The sequence below is a fragment of the Scyliorhinus canicula genome, chromosome 4, assembly GCF_902713615.1.
Source record: "Scyliorhinus canicula chromosome 4, sScyCan1.1, whole genome shotgun sequence".
In the NCBI taxonomy this organism is placed as follows: Eukaryota; Metazoa; Chordata; class Chondrichthyes; order Carcharhiniformes; family Scyliorhinidae; genus Scyliorhinus; species Scyliorhinus canicula.
Window position 1 is genome coordinate 43,440,777 of NC_052149.1, and position 24,677 is coordinate 43,465,453.

Genomic DNA, 24,677 nt, shown 5'->3' on the forward strand with positions numbered 1-24,677 from the left:
CCATCGAGTCTGCACCGACCCACTTAAGCCCTCACTTCCACCCTATCCCCATAACCCAATAACCCCTCTTAAACTTTTTAGACACTAAGGGCAATTTAGCATGGCCAATCCACCTAACCTGCACATCTTTGGGCTGTGGGAGGAAACAAGAGCACCCGGAGAAAACCCACGCAGACACGGGGAGAACATGCAGACTCTGCACAGACAGTGACAGTGCGGGGAATCGAACCTGGGACCCCACAGTGCTAGCCACGTGTGCTACCGTGCTGCCCAGAGATGAGGGGTTTGTCGTATGAGGGGAGATTGAACAGTTTAGGCCTATACTCTCTGGAGTTTAGAAGAATGAGGGGAGATCTAATTGAGGTATACAAGATGCTAAAAGGTATGGATAAAGTAGATGTGGAGCTGTTGCATCCTTTTATGGGTCATTCCAAAATGGGAGGTCATAATTTTAGAATAAGAGGTAGCAAATTTAAAACAGATCGAAGGAAAAACTACTTCTCCCAAAGGGTTGTGAATCTGTGGAATTCGTTACCCCAGGGTGTGGTGGATGCAGGGACAGTGAGTAAATTTAATGAGGAGTTAGACAGATTTTTAATTGGTAATGGGTTGAAGTGTTATGGAGAACAGGTGGAGTTGAGGCCAGGATGGGATCAGCCATGATCTCATTGAGGGTGTTAGGTTCGAGAGGCTAAATTACCTACTTCCACTCCTAGGTCATGTGTTCTAGGGAGGAGATGCTCTGGATGATTTCGCAATCAAGCTCTTGGTCTGTAACATTGTAGGTAGCAGATGAGGAACATATCAGCCATGATAGAAAGGCAGAGCAGCCCCAATGGGTCGAATGGCCTAATACTGCTCCTGTATCTTATGAACTGATGAACAACCACTACTGCACACCTCTCCTCAACCACTCAAAACAGGTAGTATTGCATTGTATCCAAAATTGTCATGGAATAAAACTTAAATGCCATAGCAATAGCATTACAATTGTAGAGTCCCCCACTATATATTTTTTTTAATTTAGAGTACCCAATTCATTTTTTTCAATTAAGGGCCAATTTGGAGTGGCCAATCCATCTAGACTGCACATCTTTGGGTTGTGGGGGCTAAACCCACGAAAACATGGGCAGAATGTGCAAACTCCACACGGACAGTGACCCAGAGCCGGGATCGAACCTGGAACCTAGGCGCCATGAGGCAACAGGCTAACCCACTGCGCCACCGTGCTGCCCTAGAGTCCCAACTATTAACATCCAAGGGGGTTCACGTTGATCAGAAACCTAACTGGACAAGCCATAGAAATACCATGGCCAAAAGAGGTCAGACGTTGGGAATTCTGTGGTAAGTAACTCACTGTCTGACTCCCCAATAGCGGTCTACAAGACATAAGTCAGGAGAGTGATGGAATATTCCAACTTGCCTCAAGACATTCAACATCAGCCAGGGCAAAGAAACCCACTTGATATGCACCCACCACCATCTTAAACATTTCTTCTCTCCACCATCAAAGCACAATGTCAGCAGTGCCATTTACAAGATGTACTACAGCAACTTACCAAGGCTCTTTCAATAGTACCTTCCAAACTAGTTACCTCTAGTGACCCTTAACACCAAGAAGGACAAGGGCAACACCTGTTCTCCTCCAAGCCACACACCATCCTGACTTGGAATTACATTGCCATTCCTTCACTGCTGCGGAGTCAAAATTCTGGAACTCCCTTCCTTATGCATTGTGGGTGTACCTACACAAAATGGACTGCAGTAGTCCAAGAATGCTGCTAAACACATCTTTCTCCAGGACAATTAGGATAGACAATAAAAATGCTGGTCTCATCAGCAACACACGCCCTGTGAAAGAATGCATTTTTAAAAGGAATGTGAGCACATTGCACCTCCTAAATTATATGTCTGTAGTGCAAATAAATACAATGTAAAAGAACTTGCATATACATAGTGCCTTTCTTGTCCTAGTCCTTAATCACCAGTGAATTATTGAAAAAAAGGTAATCACCGTGGTAACATGGGCTAGAACAGAAACCAGGCCAGACGAGGCAACGACAGCAGATTTTCTCCGCTAAAGGATATTAGCGAACCAGGTGAGTTTTTATGACAAATTGGCAATGGTTTCATGGTCATCATTAGACTTTTAATTCCATATTTTTATTGATTTCAAATTTCATTTACATAGAATTTACAGTGCAGAAGGAGGCCATTCGGCCCATCGAGTCTGCACCGGCTCTTAGAAAGAGCATCCCACCCAAGGTCAACACCTCCACCCTATCCCCATAACTCAGTAACCCCGCCCAACACTAAGGGCAATTTTGGACACTAAGGGCAATTTAGCATGGCCAATCCACCTAACCTGCACATCTTTGGACTGTGGGAGGAAACCGGAGTACCCGGAGGAAACCCACGCACACACGGGGAGGATGTGCAGACTCCGCACAGACAGTGACCCAAGCCGGAATCGAACCTGGGACCCTGGAGCTGTGAAGCGATTGTGCTATCCACAATGCTACCGTGCTGCCCTTCATGGCGGGATTTGAACCCGGGTACCCAGAGCATTACCCTGAGTCTCTGGGTTACTCGTCCAGTCACAACAACACCATTAGGTCACTGCCTTTGAGCTACAAAATAACGCAATAAGGGGATAATGGCCCGGATCTTCGAAGAATTGCATTTCTCATTACACTGCCGCTCAGCGCAAACATTCCCCTACCCGATGTTGCTTCGCATTTCTTCAGGGGCCTTCTAAGCCTGACTTTCCCTTAAGTGTGCAACAGTGCATTCCTCAGAGAGCTCTGTCAGAGTAGAGTAGAATTGGGGGGGGTACAGACAGGATGTGCCCCCTTTTTAATAATACTAGCTGTAGCATGGTGAGTTTAAAAGTCAAGTTTGAATGTTAGTGGATGAGGAGGGTTAGGATACATTACTGGGTGAGGTAGGTGAGCACTTCGATGAGATACGTAGGTAGGAAAGGTGGGAGAGGTGCGTTACGTGGGCAGGGCGGCAGGTGGATGGATGACAGGTGGGTATGGTGATAGTCAGGTCTGGGGGTTAGTCGGGTGGTCATTGGGGGCAGTCGAGTGGTTGGATAGTCAGGTGGCCAGGGGTAGCCAGGAGGTCCAGGGGAATAGTCGGATAGTTGCAGTGTGGTCAAGAATGGAGGACGGTGGTAGACCTGTGATAGCGATTGGGTTGGGGGGGTTGGGGGAGGAATAGGTGGGTGATGAGGAAGGGTTGGGTCAAAGGGTAGTTGTGAGATTCAGGGTGGGTAGTCGGAGGGGTCAGTGTGAATAACGTGCGTGTGTGTGGTGGGGGGGGGGGGGGGGGGGGGGGGGGGGGGGGGGTCAATTCTGTAGTTACCCAGGAGTTAGAGCAAGTTTTCTAATCTGTCTAATATTTCTTGCTAACTATTCAGGTCAGGAACATGGAACTGTCTGAGTTAAAGATTTTGGTGGATGGTCCTGGAAAGCAGGGGAATTCCCCTAACAGTACTCAAAACTTCCCAGACAATTCCCACGTAGGTCAGTGTGTCAGGACTTGCAGAGTCCTGACACACATCTCAGTCGTATGTCTGGTCTCCGATGATCTGAAGACCGCAAGATTTGGACCATTGAAAAGATTTTCTTTTAATTCTTTTTTTTTAACCAATTAAGGGGTAATTTAGCGTGGCCAATCCACCCACCCTGCACATCTTGGGATTATGGGGTGAGACCCATGCAGAGACAGGGAGAATGTGCAAGCTCCACATGGACAGTGACCCGGGGCCAGGACCAAACCCAGGCCCTTAGTGCCATGAGGCAGCAGTGCTAACCACTGAGCCAAGATATTTTAGGGAATGGATGAAACCCCCTTCTTTTCCTCAAAAGGCGCCATGTAATTATTAATATTCACCTGTGTTCACTGACCTACATTGGCCCCCAGTCCAATGCTTCCAGTTTAAAATTCTGGTCCTTATATTCAATTCCCTCCATGACCTCACCTCTCCATAGCTCGGTATCCTCCGGTTGGCCTACAACCCTCTGAGGAATCCTCTAACTCTGGACATTTACACAATATACACTTCCTTTGCCTGCCCATCAGCAGCCATCCCTTCAGTTGTCTAGGCCCTAAACTCTGAAATACATTCCCTAACTCCTTCCACTTCTCTTTTCTCTTTTAAATCACTCCCTAAAATCTACCCCTTCAACCAAGTCTTACGCCACCTGCCCCAATATCTCCTTCTTCACCCCTGTCGATTTTTCTCTGATTATGTTACTATGAATTTTGGAACATTTTACGATCTTAAAGATGCTCTTAAATGAAGAATGTTTCTAACTAAACTAGTAAAACTGGCACAAAATGAAAATGTCCTTCCAAATATTCCAGGAGAATTGAAGTCTTCTGTTGTCACACTGCAGAAAATTATTCATTCAGGTTTCTGTCAGAAAAATAAACTTTCAGTGCAATTACAACACAGCCGAGAGATTAATAGTGGTGCTAAATTGTAATGTAAATCCAGAGTTAAAGCCCAAACTGATACCAGAAAGAAACTGGAGAGGGAAATATCACAGCACTGGTTTCATTCTGCAGTATGTTTTCAGTGCAGTGTCAAACTAGGTGTGAAAAGTGGCTGAGTGGATGGACGTTGGACATTTCTCAACTTACCTGCAAATAATTTAAAAGTTTGCATAATGCAGATACTGCCACATGAACTCTGTAATTATTTAAAATTTATATTTTGTGAAAGAAGCTTACTTTGTGCTTGTAATCAGAAGTACACAGAGGTGACTCCAAGATGAAGAATGGGAGTGCTTGCCGGGTATGTGATCTGGCTGGAGCAAACATTGCAGCTACCAATCTGAGTCTCATAATTGCAGTCAAAGTGTACCAGAAAGGCGCTTCCCAGACCAGTAACTTATGTGAGGCAATCTAGGAGATTACTGAAGAGTAGAGGATAATTTTCTTATTTTCCCTGTGGATGCCTATAATGAAGATTTGTTTGTGAAGGCCGAATGAATGCAGAAGCTGTAATGGCTCGGGTTTTGCAATTGGAATAATGGTTAGGCTATCAGTGCTCACCATTACGAAGTAGTAAATTAGACAGCAACTTACAGCATTTACAGATGCACAGCTAAACATGGAAATCCAGATGTTTTTGTTTGATGCCTCCCTGCTCTTCCACAAGTTCATTTCTCCAGTACTTTGCCAAAAGAATTGGCATTCACATGTATGTCACAGTGTAAAATTAGAGCACTTATACATTATTTACCCACTAAACATGCCAGAAAACGGCACAGTATTTTCATTGAAGTATAAGTTAATTTCAGTAGAGTGACAAAGCTTCATTCCACCAAAAAGCCTCTCTGACAATAAAAAATGACCATTATAAAAGTGTGGAGTCTCATTCCTTCAGATTTTAATAATTGCTGAAAATTCAAAAAAGTAATATTTTTTCTTTTTCTTTTATCTCTGAGTCCCATCTTTAGTTCTCTCTCTTATTTCACTTTTAATACGTGATTTTACATGGAATTAAACATTCTAAAGAACTGGGCGGCATGGTAGCACAGTGTTAGCACTGTTGCTTCACAGCTCCAGGGTCCCAGGTTCGATTCCCGCTTCGGTCACTGTCTGTCTGTCCACGTGGGTTTCCTCCGGGTGCTCCAGTTTCCTCCACAGTCCAAAGATATGCAGGTTAGGTGGGTTGGCCAAGCTAAATTGCCCGTAGTGTCCAAAAATTAAAAATGCTAGGTGGGGTTACGGGGATAGAGTGGAGGTGTGGGCTTAAGTAGGGTGCTCTTTCCAAGGGAAGGGCCGGTGCAGACTTGATGGGCTAAATGGCCTCCCTCTACACTGTAGATTCTATGATTCTAAGAATTCCTGGTTCAGACTCTGCAGGGTTAAATGGGATAGCCTCAAAAATGAATCACTATGCATGCTACTCCATGCCCATTGATTGTAACATACCAATTTCATACTGCTCGCTCATTTGAATGATCTCTACTCAGCCAGCGCCAACTGTACAGTTGTTTGTCTAAATGTCATCAACTGCGGGCCTATATGGTGAATGTTTAGTATCAATTACATATAGTCTGTACCACTTAAAGCCAGCCTGAACCTCTTAAGGGGAAAATGCATGGTGCTAAAGCATGTGCTCACCGTCATAGTTGAAGAGATTCTCACCTGGGAAAAGTAAGGAACAATAACACAAGGGGAAGAGCGGAAAAGACTTTAAGAAAATGCAGTGAAAGTCTTGGCAGAGGAGGTGGAAAGCAGAGATGTTGTATATTTGTAGGGGGCTAGGAGGCCTTCCAAACACGTTAAAACGTAGTGAGGGCAAACAGCCTTTGAGGTTAATGCCAGGAGTCAAGCCCCAAAGACCTGGATCAGTGCTGCAAGAAATTCAATTACCTCATGAGTGGTCATAATTAGTGAATGCATCATCAAAGGCCATATGCTAGCAATGGCATCAGCAGCTGCAGCCACTGCATAAATCATTCCATCTACACATCACTCACATATCAACAATCTTCGGCAACCAGCCCCATGTCCACGATTCATAAACTTCGTTGCACTCTCACATACTTAAAGCTGCAAGCCTCAAGTCCACTTATCACAAGTTGTACACACAATTCAACCTGTGCAGCCACAACACAATGCACCACACTGACTGAGACTCTTCTCAGTCGCTTGCTGGATAAGGTTGTATATAACCTGAGACAGTATCGCTCAATTGGTGGGATACACTTGCAGCTACATGTCCTCACGGAGGAGACAATGCGTGCCATCAATGGAGTCGACAAATATTAGGGTGCAGCTCAGGGGCTGGAAGAGAAGAAACCATAGATGATTATATCCTCATACCTAATGCTTCTTTCACTTCCCCCGCATTCTACAATATCTGCTGATTTATGGGATGTACATCGAAATGCTCAATGCATTGTCAGGCCCAATATGCGGGGAGCATGAAGGAGCCTGGCACCATTTTTGTTTAGGGCGTTTTGTGATTACCTTTATTAGTATACTTGTGGACCCAACCGTGATGCAGTATCTGTATCTCAGCTTCCATTGCAGCACAAGCTTAAGTCACTTAACATCTGGGAAACTTTCTTGCTGCCAGCTTGGCTGCAGATACTAGTGTTCAGAGTGCCTTGGAGGGTCTCCAAGAAATCTCGCAATCTGTCCTCCGACAGGCTATCAGCTACTAGGATTGTTGAGGTGCAGCTCTAAGAAAGTGGCAGTGATCCATGGAACAAGAACCACAATGACGGCATTCGTCTTCCTACTCCTGACACCCGACCAGTGCCTTGCTGGCGTCAAATCAGCACACTGATTGATGTGATGATCTACATATTGCAGCAGATGTCCGTTCTTCGCACTCCAATGCTTGCACCAATATGATATCTGGCACAATATACCCCTTAAGTGTGTGTACATTCTGCAGACGTCATGTTGGAGATTTCCAGGGCACTAATGAGTCCAATGTTACACTCTGCATCTCTCAGTAAGTATTCTTCAATCTAACAGTTAAGGAAGAATGCCAATGCCTTCCCTGTTTACACAGGTTTCCAATCCCTTGTAAAGGATGCTGCACTGTTACCACTGCCTAATAACTGCATTTTGCCTCCGAAATCCCTCAGAAGTCTAGGGACGAGAGTAACTGCAATGCACGGTGAGTGTTGCTTGTTCACCACTGTCTGCAAAATCAACACGAATATATTTTTGAAGTGGCAAGTTGCAGATGAAGTGCAGTATTCAGTTTAATATTATGCAACAGAACAACTTGCTCTACACATCAGACAATAGCAGTGGAGCAGAAACATAAAGCAGAAACACTTGGAACATCGATATAAGGAGCAACAAATTTGCAGAAAAGTCAAATCAAACTAAGTAAACGTCAAGTACAGTGTTCCTCAATGTTCTTGTGCAGAAACAGTAGTTTCCAAGTGATGAAATGACCTTGAAGCGACAATGGATTACTCGTGCCATGACAGCAGCTATGATGGTTCGTATGCAATTTAGTTTTTTAAACTAGCAATTGCTAAAGCTTACCAGCAAAATTGAAAATATAACACACATTTTGCTGGGCATCTAAATTTCAGTGGAGCCCTGCAAACAAGGCAAATTACCAGCTTCACTCATGCATGTGAGTACAAGAAGCTGACCGTCAACACGATAATAAATTTGAATCCATTTCTTCCAGAAACCCATGTCACTGAGTATCAGAGGGAATACATCCTATTTAAATATCAACAATTTAAAGAGAGAAACAGCAGTGGAAACAAACAACTGAAAGTGGTTTAAGGAAACTAACCAATCACCGTGAGATTGCAAGGTATGAGTGTCATGTCACTCAGTGCTTTATTTATTGTAATCGATAACTCTCAGTGTTGCAGTTCCTGAATTTCCACAGAGCTCAATAAACCAAAACAGTTGTACTGTAATCTGGGTCCATGTTGTTAAAATGATTCAAGTGATGAAATGACCTTGACAGCAGGCATCATGGCTCGTACACTGCCACAATACTGAAACAGCTCTTATCAAAGTTGCAAATGACATTCATTGTAACTGTGACAAAAGATAAATATTCCAGTCTGGTCCTTCTCGATCTGTCTGCAGCTTTTGACACACCACACCACTGCCTCTCCACTGTTGTCCAGCTGGGTGGGACTGCTCTCACCTGGTTTATTCTAATCTATCATGTCATAGCAATGAAATCAATTGTAATGGCTTCTCTCCCTGCGGCTGCACCGTTTGGCCTCCTCCCACATCTGATCTATATGCAGCCCTCTGCAACAATATCCAAAGACAGAGCATTAATTTTCACATGTACACTGTAGACATCCAGCTCAACCTTACTCCCACCTCTCTCGACCCAACCATCATCGCTAAATTATAAAACTGTTCATCAAATATCCAGTAGTTAGCATAAATGCTTCACAGCTCCAGGGTCCCGGCTGGGTCACTGTCTGTGCGGAGTCTGCACGTCCTCCCCGTGTGTTCGTGGGTTTCCTCCGGGTGCTCCGGTTTCCTCCCACAGTCCAAAGATGTGCGGGTTAGGTGGATTAGCCATGCTAAATTGCCCGTAGTGTCCTAAAAGTAAGGTTAAAGGGGGGGTTGTTGGGTTACGGGTATAGGGTGGATACGTGGGTTTGAGTAGGGTGATCATTGCTCGGCACAACATCGAGGGCCGAAGGGCCTGTTCTGTGCTGTACTGTTCTATGTACTCGGTGAGCAAACATTTCCTCCAAATAAATATTGGGAAGACTGAAGCCATTGCTTATGGTCCCTATTCCAAACTCTGTTCTTTAGCTACTAACTCTATCCCTCCCCTGGCAATAGTCTGAGATTAAACCAGTCTGTACACAACTTTAGTTCTAAAATGAGCTTTTGACCTCATATTTGTCATAATTTGCCATCAAAAGCTGCCCATCTCCACTTCAGATATTGTTTTTCTAAAAAATACTTTTATTCTCCTTTTTCACATTTTCTCCCAGCCAGCAACAATAAACAATAATCAGTAATGAATGCAATCTCAATCCCCATATCAATAACAACAATCCCATCCTCCCACCAAACCCCCAAACATTAGCCCGCATGTTAAGTAACAGAAAGGAATTAGGAATCACCCATAGTCACCATGAACACATACAGCCCCCCCCCCCCCAACCCCACCCAAATGTTTGATGTAATCCAATTCTCAAAAGTACATAATGAATAACACCCATGAATTGTAGAACCCCTCCATCCTTCCCCTCAGTTCAAATTTGACTTTCTCAAGAGTCAAGAATTCCAGCAGGTCCCCCCGTCACGCCAGGGCACAGGGTGGAGAAGTTGATCTCCATCCCAACAGGATCCTCCTTGGGGCGATCAACGAGGCGAAGGTTACAACATCTGCTTCCGCCCCCGTTTCCAGCACCGGCTGGTCCAACACCCCGAATATGGCCTCCCCAAGGCCAGGGTCCAGTTTCACGTGCACCACTTTAGAGATTACCTTAAAAACCTTCTTCCAGTAATCCTCCAGCTTTGGACAGGACCAAAACATATGAACGTGGTTTACAGCGCCCCCCCCCCCCCCCCCCCCCCCCCGGTAACATTCACACACATCTTCTACCCCCTCAAAGAGCCAGCTCATCCTCACGCTCGTGAGGTGTGCTCTAGAAACCACCTTCAGCTGTATGTATCAGCTCCAACCTCAAGCACGAGATGGAAGTGTTCACCCTCCGGAGCACCTCACACCAGAACACTTCCTCCATACCCCCTCCCAACTCTTCCACCCACTTTGCCTTGATTCATTCTAGCGGCACCTTCTCCTCCTCCAAAATAGCCTGTAAACCGCCGACACTACCCCCTTCCCCAGCACCTCCTCCAGCAACTTGGAGGCCGGCTCTATCAAGAAGCTCTGTATCTCCTTTCTGGCAAAGTCTCGAACCTCCATGTATCTAAATATTTCCCCCTGATCCAGCCCATACTTCGCTCCCAGCTCCCTCAATCCTGCAAACCAACCGCCAAGAAACACATTTTTTAGTGTGCTAATTCTTTTCTTTTTCCATCTCCGAAAATTTCCACCCTACTTCCCTGGCTCAAATCTATGGTTCCCCTGAATCGGCATTGCCCTAGACTCTGCCCCCAACCCGAAGTGCTTGCGAAACTGCCTCCAAATTCTCAACAAAGCTATTACTACTGGACTCCCTGACCACCTCAAATAGTTAACGTTGTCAAACTTCACCCCTTTCTTAGCTAATTTACTTCTGAACCCCTCACAATGCCTTTGTTAATCCTAGACTCGCCTATCCCAACACACCTCTGGCTGATCTCCTACATTCTACTCTGGGTAAACTCGAGGTCATCCAAAACTCTGTTGTCTGTGTCTTACCTTTCAGCTTGTCCCATGCACCTATCAGTTCTGTGTTCACTGACCTAAAGACCTCCAGTTAAGCAATGGTTTGATTTTAAAATTCTCATCCTGGATTACAAATCTCTCCATGGCCTAGCTCCCTCCCATCTCTGTAAACTCCTGTAACTCCATAATCCTCCAAGATATCTGCACTCCTATAACAATGGTCTCTTGTGCATCCCCATTTTTAATTGCATCACCATTGGCAGCCATGCCTTCAACTACTGAGGTCCAAGCTCTGGAACATCTTTCCTGTACCTTGTGCCCCCTTTACCTCTTTTAAGACACTGCTTATACCCACCCCCCTGACTAAGCTTTTGATCATCTGAATTAATGTCTCCTTATGCGACTTTGTATTTTATTTTCTAATGTTCCTATGAAATGCCTTGGGACGTGTTATTACGGTAAAGGTGCAACAGTATTAGTTGATTCTCATAAGTGCAGCAGAAACTGTCTGGTGCCACAACTAACTTCACTTTAAAATGCTGCTTCCAAAATGGTATGTTAAAAAAAATTGGATCCTCGGGCAAATTATGATTGTTAACAGCACAGACAGCAAGGCTTTCAAACTCGAGCTAAAACAATGCCTACCATGCAGATAAGACATTTATACCGATCCCCACGGGACAGCTGTCGTTCCAATTCCCGGATACGGGCTTTCAGTGCTTCAATTGTCGTTACAGTTGCATCTTCAGATATCCTGCAGATACAAGAAAAACAAATCAGATTTGAGGTTCATTAATTTAGTTCAGACACGTTTGAAATAGCAGTCGTTAAGCCCCATATTTCTTAAAAGCATACACCCTGCCATAATTGGAAGACTATAAACAACATTAAGTACCTAACAATATTCTTGAATAAAACAGACAACAGATAAGGTATGAACTCACAATGGTTACAAAAGTTCACACTAGATCACCACGGTTTCAAAGTTAATGTACAAGTGTCACTGTAAAAACAGTATCAAGCATTTTCAAACTTGCACATAAATATTCTGTACAACACATTGAATGGTAGGATACATATTTAGTTATTGCCATTCCAGCATTTCCCCTATTTGGGTTAGCCACATTCGTCCCCTGATCTCATCATCCTTTAGTTTATAGATCTAGGATAGGCATTGCAATAAATTCAGCGCATTTAATATTAAGCAAATAGGAGTGATAATTCACACAAGATAAAAAAAAGGCAAGGCAAATGACATGGAATGAGTAGGGTAGGGTGGGGAGGGAAGCCAAAAGGTTTAACCTAGCAGAACTGTCTTTAGAAACACTTGCTAATCATTCGTCAGTTTATCACTGAAGAGCAGTCTATAGTTTTAAATCTCTGGAAAGTACACAAATTTAAATGCTACCATGTTAAGTACCAGCCTCATCTTTGGATTGCCATTCTTGTCAGGTCACTAAGTGGGTAAGACAGCAAAGAGAGGATGTCAAACTGAGAATGAATTTAAGAATAATTATGCTGGCCACAGAGATGTATGCACCAAAGGAGACATTAAGAGAAAGTACACAAGAGACTCAACGCATATGATTGTTCTATCTCTACCGTTGCAAAACAAAGCAGAATTGGAAGGATACAAAAATATCTAATTATGAGGAGACATTACTTTGTTAAAGCTGCTATATGAAAGTTGTGGTTATTAGTAACATTGTTAATCTAAAGGTATGGATAATTGGACAAATGAAGGCACAATGTGCTGAAATTTTCCCATCTTTGAAAATATTTGGTAGGTGGTGGCATTTCCAGGTGCAAATGTCACTCATTGTTGCAGCATGTCTGCCAGATTAATTTTACTGGAGGCGGCCAATTAGCAGGCCTCATCCACAATTACCATCCAATTAGAAACATTGGGAAGCAGCGATGGTGCGTAAGTGGGTAATGGACGGGGAAGGGGCAGCATGGAAGAGGATGGAGATGGCGTCCTGCGTGGACACGAGCCTGGAGGCGCTGGAAATGGCGCCGTTGCCGCTCCCTCCAATGAGGTATACCACGAGCCCGGTGGTGGCGGTTACCCTCAAAATTTGGGGGCAATGGAGACGGAATAGGGGGGAGGTGGAGGGCTCGATGGAGTCCTCGATACGGGGGAACCACCGGTTTGTACCAGGGATTATCGATGGTGGGCTTCTTGGCTGGCACAGGGTAGGTATTAGGAGGTTGAGGGACCTGTTTGTGGATGGGAGGTTTGCGAGCCTGGGTGAGTTAGAGGGGAAGTTTGGGTCCCCCCCGGGGAACATGTTTAGGTACATGCAGGTTAGGGCGTTTGCCAGGCGGCAAGTGGAGGGGTTCCCTCTGCTGCCCCCACGTGGGATGCAGGACAGGGTGCTCTCAGGGGTGTGGGTTGGAGGAGGGAAGATTTTGGACGTGTACCACGTCATGCAGGAGGTGGATGAGGCCTCGGTGGGGGAGCTGAAGGGTAAATGGGAAGAGGAGCTGGGTGAGGAGATTGAGGAGGGGACGTGGGCGGATGCCCTGGAAAAAGTGAATGCCTCCTCTTCCTGTGCGAGACTTAGCCTCATACAGTTCAAGGCGCTGCATAGGGCCCACATGACCGGGACAAGGATGAGTAGATTTTTCGGGGGCGAAGACAGGTGTGCTAGGTGCTCGGGGAGCCCAGCGAACCACACCCATATGTTTTGGGCATGCCCAGCGCTGGGGGAGTTCTGGAAGGGGGTAGCAAGGACAGTGTCGAGGGTGGTAGGATCCAGGGTCAAGCCAGGCAGGGGACTCGCAATTTTTGGGGTTGCAGTGGGGCCGGGAGTGCAGGAGGCGAAAGAGGCCGGTGTTCGGGCCTTTGCATCTCTAGAAGCCTGGCGGAGGATTTTGCTTCAATGAAGGATGCGAGGCCCCCAAGCGTGGAGGCCTGGATCAATGATATGGCAGGGTTCATTAAGTTGGAGAAGGTGAAATTTGCCCTGAGGGGATCAGTACAGGGGTTCTTTAGGCGGTGGCAGCCTTTCCTTGACTTCCTGGCAGAACGGTAGGAAAATGGGCCGGCAGCAGCAGCAACCCCGGGGGGGGGGGGGGGGGGGGGTTGATAAGTTTTTGAAAATCTTAATAAAAATTATTTTTAAAAAAAGAAACATTGGGAAGGTTCTGGAGGCAGGAGGTGAACCCAGGACAATTCACTGTAAGCGAGGCCATCAGCACTCACTGTGTCACCAATGAGAGTGCTGTTGAAGGGGCAGGATGACGTGGAGATGCCGGCGTTGGACTGGGGTGAGCACAGTAAGAAGTCTCACAACACCAGGTTAAAGTCCAACAGGTTTGTTTCAAACACGAGCTTTCAGAGCACTGCTCCTTCCTCACGTGATGGGGCAGGAAGTAATGGAGATGTCAACAATACCAGCGAAATAAGTGCCACTGTGTTAGTTGCGTGACACCTTGAGGCATCCGTCTCCATGAAGTCCTCATTTAATGGAACAGTTTTGTACTTGGAAAAACAGCAGTCTTGCTATTTTCTGACGGTAACCATTAAATCTCCTTCCGTTCTCCCAGAGCTCCAAATACCCGGTGGGAATTTGCCTCTTCTTAGTTACCAGGGTGGTAATATAGCAGGGGCGTAGACAATACCAGCAACAGTGATGATATTTCATCCCTCAAAGACCTTGATTTGTATTCTGCCGCAGACACCTGTTTGCCAGCATTGGACCCAACCAACCCTCGGGAAAAGTGGCTGGAGATGAGAACATGCCAGCAAACCCGCTCAATGCCCTTCTTTTCAGAATTTGCTTGTCCCCAATATCCCCTCCCCTGCCTGGGAAATTCAGTTCAAAGTTTTCCTTGAAAAGGACTATTATTGTGGCTTCTAAATGAGAAGATTACCCAGGAAGACAACAAATGTTGATTCAGCCATTTTGCTCTGAGTGGAAAAATGTTTCAATTCATGTGCAGACCATAATGATGTTACCATAATTTCTGAGAAAGTACATAGCCTTCCACATCACTATCTTCTAAACACTAAGTACTGAGAAGACTAAAATGTGTCTATGGTAGTAAGTCTCCACGAATAAGAATTTTAAAATTATGTTGGCGCAATAGTATATAATAATTTCATCATAATGCACAACCAAACAAAATTCAATGTCAACCACTGAGAACCTCTTCAAAACTCGATTTTACACACTTCAAGATCCCTCATAAAATATTTTCCTGTTTGAAGCCACAAAGTTTATCAAAGGTACTGCAAGACAAACTTCTAAACATTCTTAATAAGACAACAAATCACAATAAACCTTCTGCAGAAACTGAATGCGATCACATAGCGAAAATAATATTTGCAGAGTAGTTACCTCTGCCTAGCAGTATATTATCTTTCACTAACATCAAGCATCCCAAAGTTTTATAACCAATGCACCAAAAAGAGAGAGAATGGCAAATGAGAAGGTGTATCACTGATAGTAAAAGATGACAAAAGGACATTATTGATGAAAGATCTTGGTTCAGAAGATCATAAGGTAGAATAAGCGTGGTTGAAGATGAGCAATAAAAATCAGAAAATACTGATGGGAGTAGTTTATAGGCCAGCTAACAGTACTTCCATTGTCAAAGAGAGAATAAAACAAGAAATTATTCGAGCATGTAACAATGGAAATGTAATAACTGGGCAGCACGGTAGCATTGTGGATAGCACAATTGCTTCACAGCTCCAGGTTCCCAGATTCGATTCCGGCTTGGGTCACTGTCTGTGCGGAGTCTGCACATCCTCCCCGTGTGTGCGTGGGTTTCCTCCGGGTGCTCCGGTTTCCTCCCACAGTCCAAAGATGTGCAGGTTAGGTGGATTGGCCATGATAAATTGTCCTTAGTGTCCAAAATTGCCCTTAGTGTTGGGTGTGGGGTTACTGGTTTATAGGGATAGGGTGGAGGTGTTGACCTTGGGTAGGGTGCTCTTTCCAAGAGCCGGTGCCGACTCGATGGGCCGAATGGCCTCCTTCTGCACTGTAAATTCTATGAAACTGTGGAGAACTTTAGTCTTCAATATAGAGTGGTCCAATCAAATTGGCATGGCTGGGTCTAGAAAACGAGTTTCTAGAATGTTTATGTAACAGTTCCCTTGAACAATACATTGTGGAACCTACCCAGGATAAAGCTGTTTTAGCTCTTGTATTATGAAATGAAACAGGGTTAATCAGGAATCTTATAGCAATAGGTCTGCTGGGAACTTGTGATCATATTTCAATCATTAAAAAAATCTTAAACTTAAACAAAGCCAATTACCTAGGTTTGAGGGGAGATCTGGCTACGGTTGATTGGGTATTAAGGCTAAAAGTTATGGTAGGAAATAAAGTCAGAAATATTTAAAGAAACAATTGAAAATGTTCAACAAAAATACATTCCACTGAAAAGAAACAACCAAGAAAAATCCATCCGTGGCTTACTAAGAAAGTTATAAAGAGTATGAGATTAAAAGAAAAGAGTAGTTGCAAAGAGTAGTAACACGTTCCGGAGGATTGGGAGTGTTTTAAAAACATGGAAAGGGCCACCTTGATAAAAAGGGAAAAAATAGAATAAGAGTATACGGACCAAGCATATATAAACAAGTTTTAAGAGTTTTTTAAAGGAAAAGCGTAACTAAAGTAAACGTTGGTCTCTTAAATGCAGAAAGGAGGAATTATTGTGGGAAATGGAGAAATAACAGACAGTACAAATATTTTGTGTTTGCCTTCGGAGTAGAAAATTGTAAGTTGCAAACCAGAAATGCAGGGTACTATGTGCCATAAAAGTGAGCAAATTCCAATAATTAATATCAATAGGAAAAAATAACTGGAGAAATTGAAGGGGCTAAAATCCAACAAATCACCAGGACAATTATGGCCTAAATCTTAGGATTCTAAAAGAGGTAGTGGCAGAGGTAAGCGAATAGCTCTGATCCAAAATTCCCTAGATTCTTGTATGGTCCCAACTGGTTGGAAGTTAGCAAATGTAACACCGTTATACAAGTGAAAAAAATGAATTGCAGGCCAATTAGCCTGACAGCAGTCATTGGGAAAGTACTGGAATCTATCATTGAGGTAGTCTTAATAATGTACTGAGCAAATCATGGCAGGATCAGTCAAACTTAAAATGGTTTTATGAAAGGAAAACTAAGTTTGAGAAATTTATTATGAGTTTTTGAAAGATCCGACTAGAAGGGTAAATAAAGGGGAAAGAGTATATGGAGTATAACTGGATTTGCAAAAGATAAGTGCCACATAAAAAGTTAATACGCAAGATTAGGCTCATGGAGTTGGGTGTTATATATTAACATGGAAAGAGGATTGGTTAACGGACAGGAAGCCATGGGTAGGCATAAATGGGGCATTTTTAACTTGGCAGGCTGTGACTAATGGAGTGCTGCAAGGATCAGTGCTGGGGTTCAGTTATTTACAATCTATATTAATGACTTAGGTTAACAGACAGTGAGTAATGTATCTAGGTTTACGGACGATATAAAGCTAGGTACAAATGAAATTAAAATCACTTATTGTCACGAGTAGGCTTCAATGAAGTTACTGTGAAAAGCCCCTAGTCGCCACATTCCGGCACCTGTTCGGGGAGGCTGGTACGGGAATTGAACCGTGCTGCTGGCCTGCCTTGGTCTGCTTTCAAAGCCAGTGATTTAGCCCAGTGTGCTAAACCAGCCCCTGTAAGGATATGTTTAAAAAAATATAGACAGGTTAAGTGAATGGGCAACAAGACGTAGGTGGAATATTTGGGGGGGGGGGGGGGGGGGGTTTGTTGCGGGGGAAGGGAGAAATGGGTATATTTGCTGTTATTTTATGTTTTTGATAAGTTTTTGAAAATCTTAATAAAAATTATTTTTAAAAAAACATTGGGAAGGTTCTGGAGGCAGGAGGTGAACCCAGGACAATTCAATGTAAGCGAGGCCATCAGCACTCACTGTGTCACCAATGAGAGTGCTGTTGAAGGGGCAGGATGACGTGGAGATGTCGGCGTTGGACTGGGGTGAGCACAGTAAGAAGTCTCACAACACCAGGTTAAAGTCCAACAGGTTTGTTTTGCGCTCAAGGAGTTAAGGGATATGATGAATGGGCAGGAACATAGAGTTACAGATAGGTCATCAGGTACGGATCCAGAGGAATCTTGATAAGAAGGTCACCCCCAAGGCATGTTTTTGTGATTTAATAAGAGGTAGACTGCCTTAAAACAAAGGGATTGTGGGAACTGTACTGACCTGCACAATCCCAGTGCTGATGGATACAAACTACAATTAGAACGTCCCTTTCAGGCAAGAGATTGCTTCCCTCAAGAATTCCATCACTGGAAATGAACGTGACGTGCAAAATGCTCAGGTCATGGAGCTTGTGTGATGAATTTCTAGCCTACTTTCTGCCCTGGAACACCCAGTTTGCATCTATTTCTCTGTACTGGGTTATTACCCTATCACCATAGACATTTATAAGTTGGATTATGGAAGAGAGAGTCATAGATCCAATTTTGCACATGGCACTATGTTAGGAGGCACAATAAGTCTCCCACAGATCACAGTTAGAAAGGAACGTAAGTTATATGAGTGGGAAAAAGTGTGACATTGAATCGAATGTGGGGAACAAATTGAAGTTATCTACTTAATAGAGAACTATGGAGCCGAGGTTCTTGGATTCAAAACATAACCTATAATTATATAATTATTAATAATTAATTAATTAAAAACAAAATGGATATTGGTCTTTAATGGAGTTGGAACACAAAAGTGAGGAACTGATGATGCAACTACTCAGCAGCGGTCAGTTCCATCTAGAGGACCACACTGAGTTTTGGGCATTGAACATCAGGAACACTATACTGGCCTTGGAGGGGTTACAGTGCAAATTCAACAAAATATCATACCGGGTTGAAAGCATAAAAACAGGTTGCATAAACTTCTCTATTCCTTCAAGTTTAGCAGGATTTAATCAAGTTCTTTAAAATAATAAAGTTGTTCAATGAGGTAGATACATAGAAATTACATCCTCTAGTTGGGGATTCAGAATAGGGCATAATATTAAAATAAGTAGTAGGCCACTTAGGAATGCAAACAGGAAACACTTTTTCACACAATGGAAAACTGGAACTCTCACTTCCAAAAGAATTTGAATGTTAAGTTAATTAACATTTTCTAGACTAAGATCGATAGGTTATTTTGATAAATATTAAAGGACTTAGAGCAAAGGCTGGTAAACAGAGTTAAGGAACAGAACAGCCATGACCTAACCAAAAGGTGGAGCAGTCTTGAGGTGATCGCCTCTTGAGATGAATGGTCTACTCCTGCTCCTGCAAAAGAAAATGTCAACAAATACTGCCTTTGGCCTGTCTGCAAAGTACTCTCAGAGACATGTGAACAAGGGAAACTATACAAGGGAGGGGACACAAAGTACAAATTCATTTCAACAGTCTTTAAGAAAATCATATGCCATACATAAAGTTGATGACATGTCTTTGGTAGCTCAAGGAAAGTGTTCCATTTGACTTAACCAACACTGTTGAAATGAAAACAGAAAACACTGGAAAACTCAGCAAGTCTGGCTGCATCTGTGGAGAGAGAAAGTGTTAATGTATCAGGTTTGTAACCTTTCATTAGAATTGATTTCCTTAACGTATACACAATATTCTAGACAGAAATAATAGTGCTGAAGCAGCAATTTACATAATTTAATTGATTTAAAGCCTACTGTCAGCTTGTTTACCGATAGTCGGAGAGTCTCTGGGTAGTCATACTATTGGTGGCCACAGGCAGGTGGTAGTCATTGTGAAAAGCTCTGATTTACTGCATTGAGGCAGTTTGCACCAAAACCGTAGCACTTCCATTGCAAACTGAATTGTTCCAGAAATCAGCATGGGCCTTTCAGAATCTATCTCACACAGCAACTAAAATCTTTGAAAAAAAAGACATCAGAACGCAAATGGCTTCAATCTATTGTGTAACTAAAAAGAATGACATAGTGATACTATACTAGCTGCACAACAACAGATAATTTGGTGGGAGTGGTGAAGGTGAAACCTTGACATATATAGATAGGTTGCACTCCCTGTAGATCGAAGAACAGAGAACTACACAGGAGATGCTCTTCCCACCTTCTAAGCCCAGAAGAGAATGATGGAAGTTATAAATAATTCTGTTTGGGGGGGGGGGGGGGGGGGGAAGAGATAAAGAAGGAGGCAAGAAGGAAGAATTTAATCTTATGCGCAATCAGTGGAAAGCTTTTCACCAGCAAACAGCAGTATATGACACAGACCTTCTTGTGGTGCACTTACTAACTAATACATGGATTTAAAACAAGTGAGAAATACTTCAGATCTGATAAACATCCTCAAATCACAGAAGGAAATTTCAAAGGACCAAAACGATCACTTTATGCAACAGTGTAACCAGCAGCCATTTATCATTGCACAAGGGCCCTATAAACCACATCTACCGTGCAAGTAAGCAAGCCTTAGTGTCAAGCATTGAAACGGCATTTGTTTCCTGACAATTTAATGCTGCTCAAATTAGCCCGGGTACATTTATTCACTACACTCGGGAGGTCTGGGCAAATTTTACACGTTGGCAGCCACACATTGATTTTGCAATTTAGGAAGTTTGCAACAGCAACTCTACAAATCTTTGAAGGACAGCTGTGCATTTTTCTGCCAAAACACAAACACATTTCAAATAAGTGTGACAAGTTTATGTTGCAAAGTATGGGGGGGGGGGGGGGGGCGGGGGGAGGAGGAGAGATGCACACACGGATCTACACAGCCATTCAAGTACCATGAAAAAGCCACAAGTTATTTTGTTAAAGAATTCTCTGGGAGTGAATGTATTGCAGTAGGCCCCTATTAATTACTCACTTTGGAAGGATTTCTTGATTTCGCTCTGTGCAATAAAAATTTAAATCCATACTTTTTCAACAGGTTTACGATTTCTTTACACAGTGTACAAAGGATAGCTTCCCCACGCCAAGCATGATTTTGTTTGAAGGCAGAGGAAAAAGTTCACAACCAGAACCTATCTTGTGCACCTCAAATGGTTAGCAGTTGTAGTTAAATAGTTGTACAGCAGCAATGTCTTTATCCAAAGGCAAACAAACTAGGAAATGTTCGTAGTCAAAGAATGTTTATGGTTTATCTAAATAACAAATGGGCAGACAAAATAATTGCTTGAAATGAGTCCAGAAGAAGCCACGTAGTTGGAGTGATGCAGCTGGTAATCAATGAGTAGGCTACATCAAGTCCTGATTTAGTTGTAAAAGATTGCTGTGCTACCGAAAGACCAGTGCAATATGTGAATACTGCACAATCAATAGAATATTGATTTAGTTATTGTAGGTTCATATGCTCCAGACCTTGTTAAAATCACATTTATTAACTGGGCTGTGCTCATTAACCATTTAATTTTGGTGCATTTCACCTAGGTTTACAGGGGTCCACTGTTTCGAATATGCAAGTTTTATCCATTTTGACTGAAAGTAGTACTAGTTGATTTGTGGGTACATAGAAAATAAACAGTAGGAGGGTTGTGGGTACCTAAACTTCATTCTATGTGTTTACGCTAAACCTATTTCTTTTTAAGTTATACAGGAGATACTAATTTTAGCATGGGGAGAGTGGGAAAAGAAAGAGCAGTCAGGGTTCTGGTTTGTGTGCAATGACTCCTGATGGAAGTTGTGCATTTCAGATTTTGACTAAGGGCAGGATCAGACCTGGCAGTGATCTCTGAGCATTTGATAACCTGCCAAGAATCATTCTCCAAGTTCACATGATGAATAGCTATTAGGGCAAGGTGCCGAACGAATATCAATGTTAAGTTAACACTTTCAGGAAAGAATATTGCTATATCAAACATCATTAATTTAATATTATAAATGAAATATATAGCCACCAGTCAGCATTTATAGATTATATATGTACTCACAGGTCCCAGACAAGTCATTCTGTTAATTCATAGACAAACTAATGTTTAATTCCAAACATTTTAAGCTAATCTACGAAAACCTGTGGCTGCACATCAAATCTTTTATATGCAGACATATTTTGTAAACTATAAGTATTATTGAAACAGTTAGCTTGCAAAATAATCAGTCATAAAAAAAGTAAAAAAATAATTTTGGTGTCACAATAATTCTTCAGAAATCTGAATTTAGTCTACTCAATGGCATGTTCTCCCACTAGTCCTAGTAACTCAGACGCCGAATTAATTATCTTATATCATGTCTCTGCCTGGGCAACAATGCAGCCTCTAACGGAATCCATTAACTTCATTAGCAAATAATGATCACGGTGGAGAGTCTCAATGGACCCAGCTAGGTCTATCAGATAGAGCAGGTCATTTGTCAAACATTAGTGCACACGCGTGCTCTTTGCTCCTCAAATTAAACAGTGGAATTCCCAAATTAACATCTCAGAGGCCTTCACTATGCAATTCATTAATTAAATCACATTAGTTTACACATACTCAGAAGCCAAAAATATTAGAATGCTTGCTTGAGTCTAAATTCAAAAGAGTGGTGTTTAACAATAGGTCAGAATCAGAGAAAAGGTGTGTACAGGTCTGATGTCAAACTATTTTACAATCTAAATATGTTCACTGTGAAAACAAAAATGGCAGAGCGTGAAAGGTAAAGGAGTTAAGACCAGTTCTGCACAATGGATCAATAAAGCTCCCGTTTCATCTTTGAATCCGTACTTCTGAAGTGTAATCATTGTTTGAATGTAGTGCAACATGGTAGCCAGTTTGTGCATAGAAAAATCCCACAAGCAGCAATGAGATAAATACCCATGTAATCCAGTTTAAAAGATGTTGTTTGAGCGATAAATATAGGCCAGAACATCGGAAAACGCCTTTACTTTTCCTTGAACACAAGATCGTCTATGTCCACCAGCCAGAGTGGGTAGCCTAAATTCAAAATTTCCAACAAAAGACAGCACCTCTGACAGTGCAGCATTCCCTCAGTAGTGCATTGACATGTCAAGCTAAATAGTGTGCACAAGTGCAACCTCTCTGGCTCTAAAGCATGAATGCTACCACTGAGCCAAGCCTGAAGCCCCTGAGTTACTCTGAATGAAGGCTCACATTCTTTTTGACTGTCGTGCTTTTCCTAGCTTAGTTTGTTGGAAGCTACGGGACTGCTGCTTTGTAATTGACTGAAGCAAGCCTTAATAACTGTGCTGGGTTTGGTGTTAACAGACACTGCCTCAGAGTATGGTGGAGGCTGATTCAATCATGGCATTCAAAAGAGAAGTGAATCATTATGTAAAGAGGAAACATTTGCAGGGCTATGGAGCAAAAGGTGGGAAGTGGGACCTGGTGAACTGCTCTTGGACATGGTATGGACCCGACAGGCCCAATTGGCACCTTCTGTGCCGTAACCATTCTATGATTCTATGCCAGACAGATGCAATGAAAAACCTTTAAAAGTCTGAAGAATCCAGACCAAGGGGCTGGTTTAGCACACTGGGCTAAATAGCTGGCTTGTAATGCAGAACAATGCCAGCAGCGCGAGTTCAAATCCCGTACTGGCCCTCCCGAACAGGCGCCGGAATGTGACGACTAGAGGCTTTTCACAGTAACTTCATTGAAGCCTACTTGTGACAATAAGCTATTATTATTATTATTATTATTAAATGTGACAATGCAGGTTTCTATCCAATTCTAAACAGAATATAAAACCAGATGTGTTCCAACAGGATACATGATGTAGGAAACAGAAATAATATGTTAGTGCAATGCAGGATGCAGTTTTGAGGCTGAAAATGCAACATCCTTATTCAGTAAGTTTAAACGGCTAGGTGATCTATTTTGATCATTTTGATCAGCGAGTCTAGCTGTTAAGTTTCTGCTGCTCTGTTTTCCTTCCTTTTCTTTCATGGATGGTAGTTTATGTTGGAATATTGTTCCACTGGCCTCACTCACACACACACTCACTCACTCGTCTCACCTGACCCCGAACAGTAGCTGGTAGTAAACTAGTTGGCGGAATGGTAAACATCAACGCATAAATGCTCCCAATAGCATTAGTTAGCAATGCAAAGCAGTTACCCCAGTTAATTTTTGTTTCGCCGGTGGGAATCTCTGATTGGGCAGTACCACCCAACTGCTGCTATTATTGACCAAGTGAGATTTTAAGAAAATAACTGAAATTGTCATATTTCACATGGGAGAATCTATTAATTCCAGTGATTAACTAATTTTCTTCAACAAAAATCTACTTAAGTTGAATAAAATATCAGATAAATCCATCACTGTCGGAGTTCTCATTTATCAGGTGTTGTCATAGTATTTTAATTTTGTTATCTCCATTTTAACACTTGCCACAGGTTTAGGCTTAGCTAATATACCCATACCAAGAGCAAAATCATCCACCTCAGAAAAACCTATAACACCTTTTCTAACTGACCACCTGTAATCCTCAATAACTGAACTGAAATACCCAACTCCTGTTCAAGAAGTAGAAAAGCAAATTAAGATCCTGTGAATTTACCGAGCTCGATCAAGTCAGATCAGATTATATTTATTCACTTCAGTTCATTAACTTGATGGTCGTTATATTTCACTTCGGCAAAATGGCATTTCTTACAAGTTTGAAATGCTAATAACTGTAACTTTCCACAGAATCCCTACAGTGCAGGAGGAGGTCATTCGACCCAACGGGTCTGTACTGACACTCCGAAAGAACACCCTATCGAGACCCACTCTCCCGCTCTATCCCCATAACCCTACCCAACCTGCACATCATTGGACATTTGGGGGCAATTTTAGCATGGCTAATCCACTAACCTGCACATCTTTGAACTGGGGGAGGAAACTCACACAGGCACAGGGAGAACATGTAAACTC

General features: G+C 42.9%; 1 protein-coding gene across 8 annotated transcripts in view; it reads right to left on the minus strand.

Annotated features, from left to right (window-relative positions):
* The window catches only part of rnf220a (ring finger protein 220a), a 554,594-nt gene that overhangs the window by 46,599 nt on the left and 483,318 nt on the right, over window positions 1-24,677 (minus strand). For 7 of the 8 annotated variants that reach the window (XM_038794120.1, XM_038794119.1, XM_038794117.1 and 4 more), the window contains exon 13: window positions 11,474-11,582. In XM_038794120.1, coding sequence (XP_038650048.1) covers window positions 11,474-11,582 — 109 coding nt within the window. Of the gene's footprint in view, window positions 1-8,308; window positions 8,776-11,473; window positions 11,583-24,677 lie in introns of those variants that run through there. The other variant, XM_038794123.1, reaches the window with a different exon arrangement.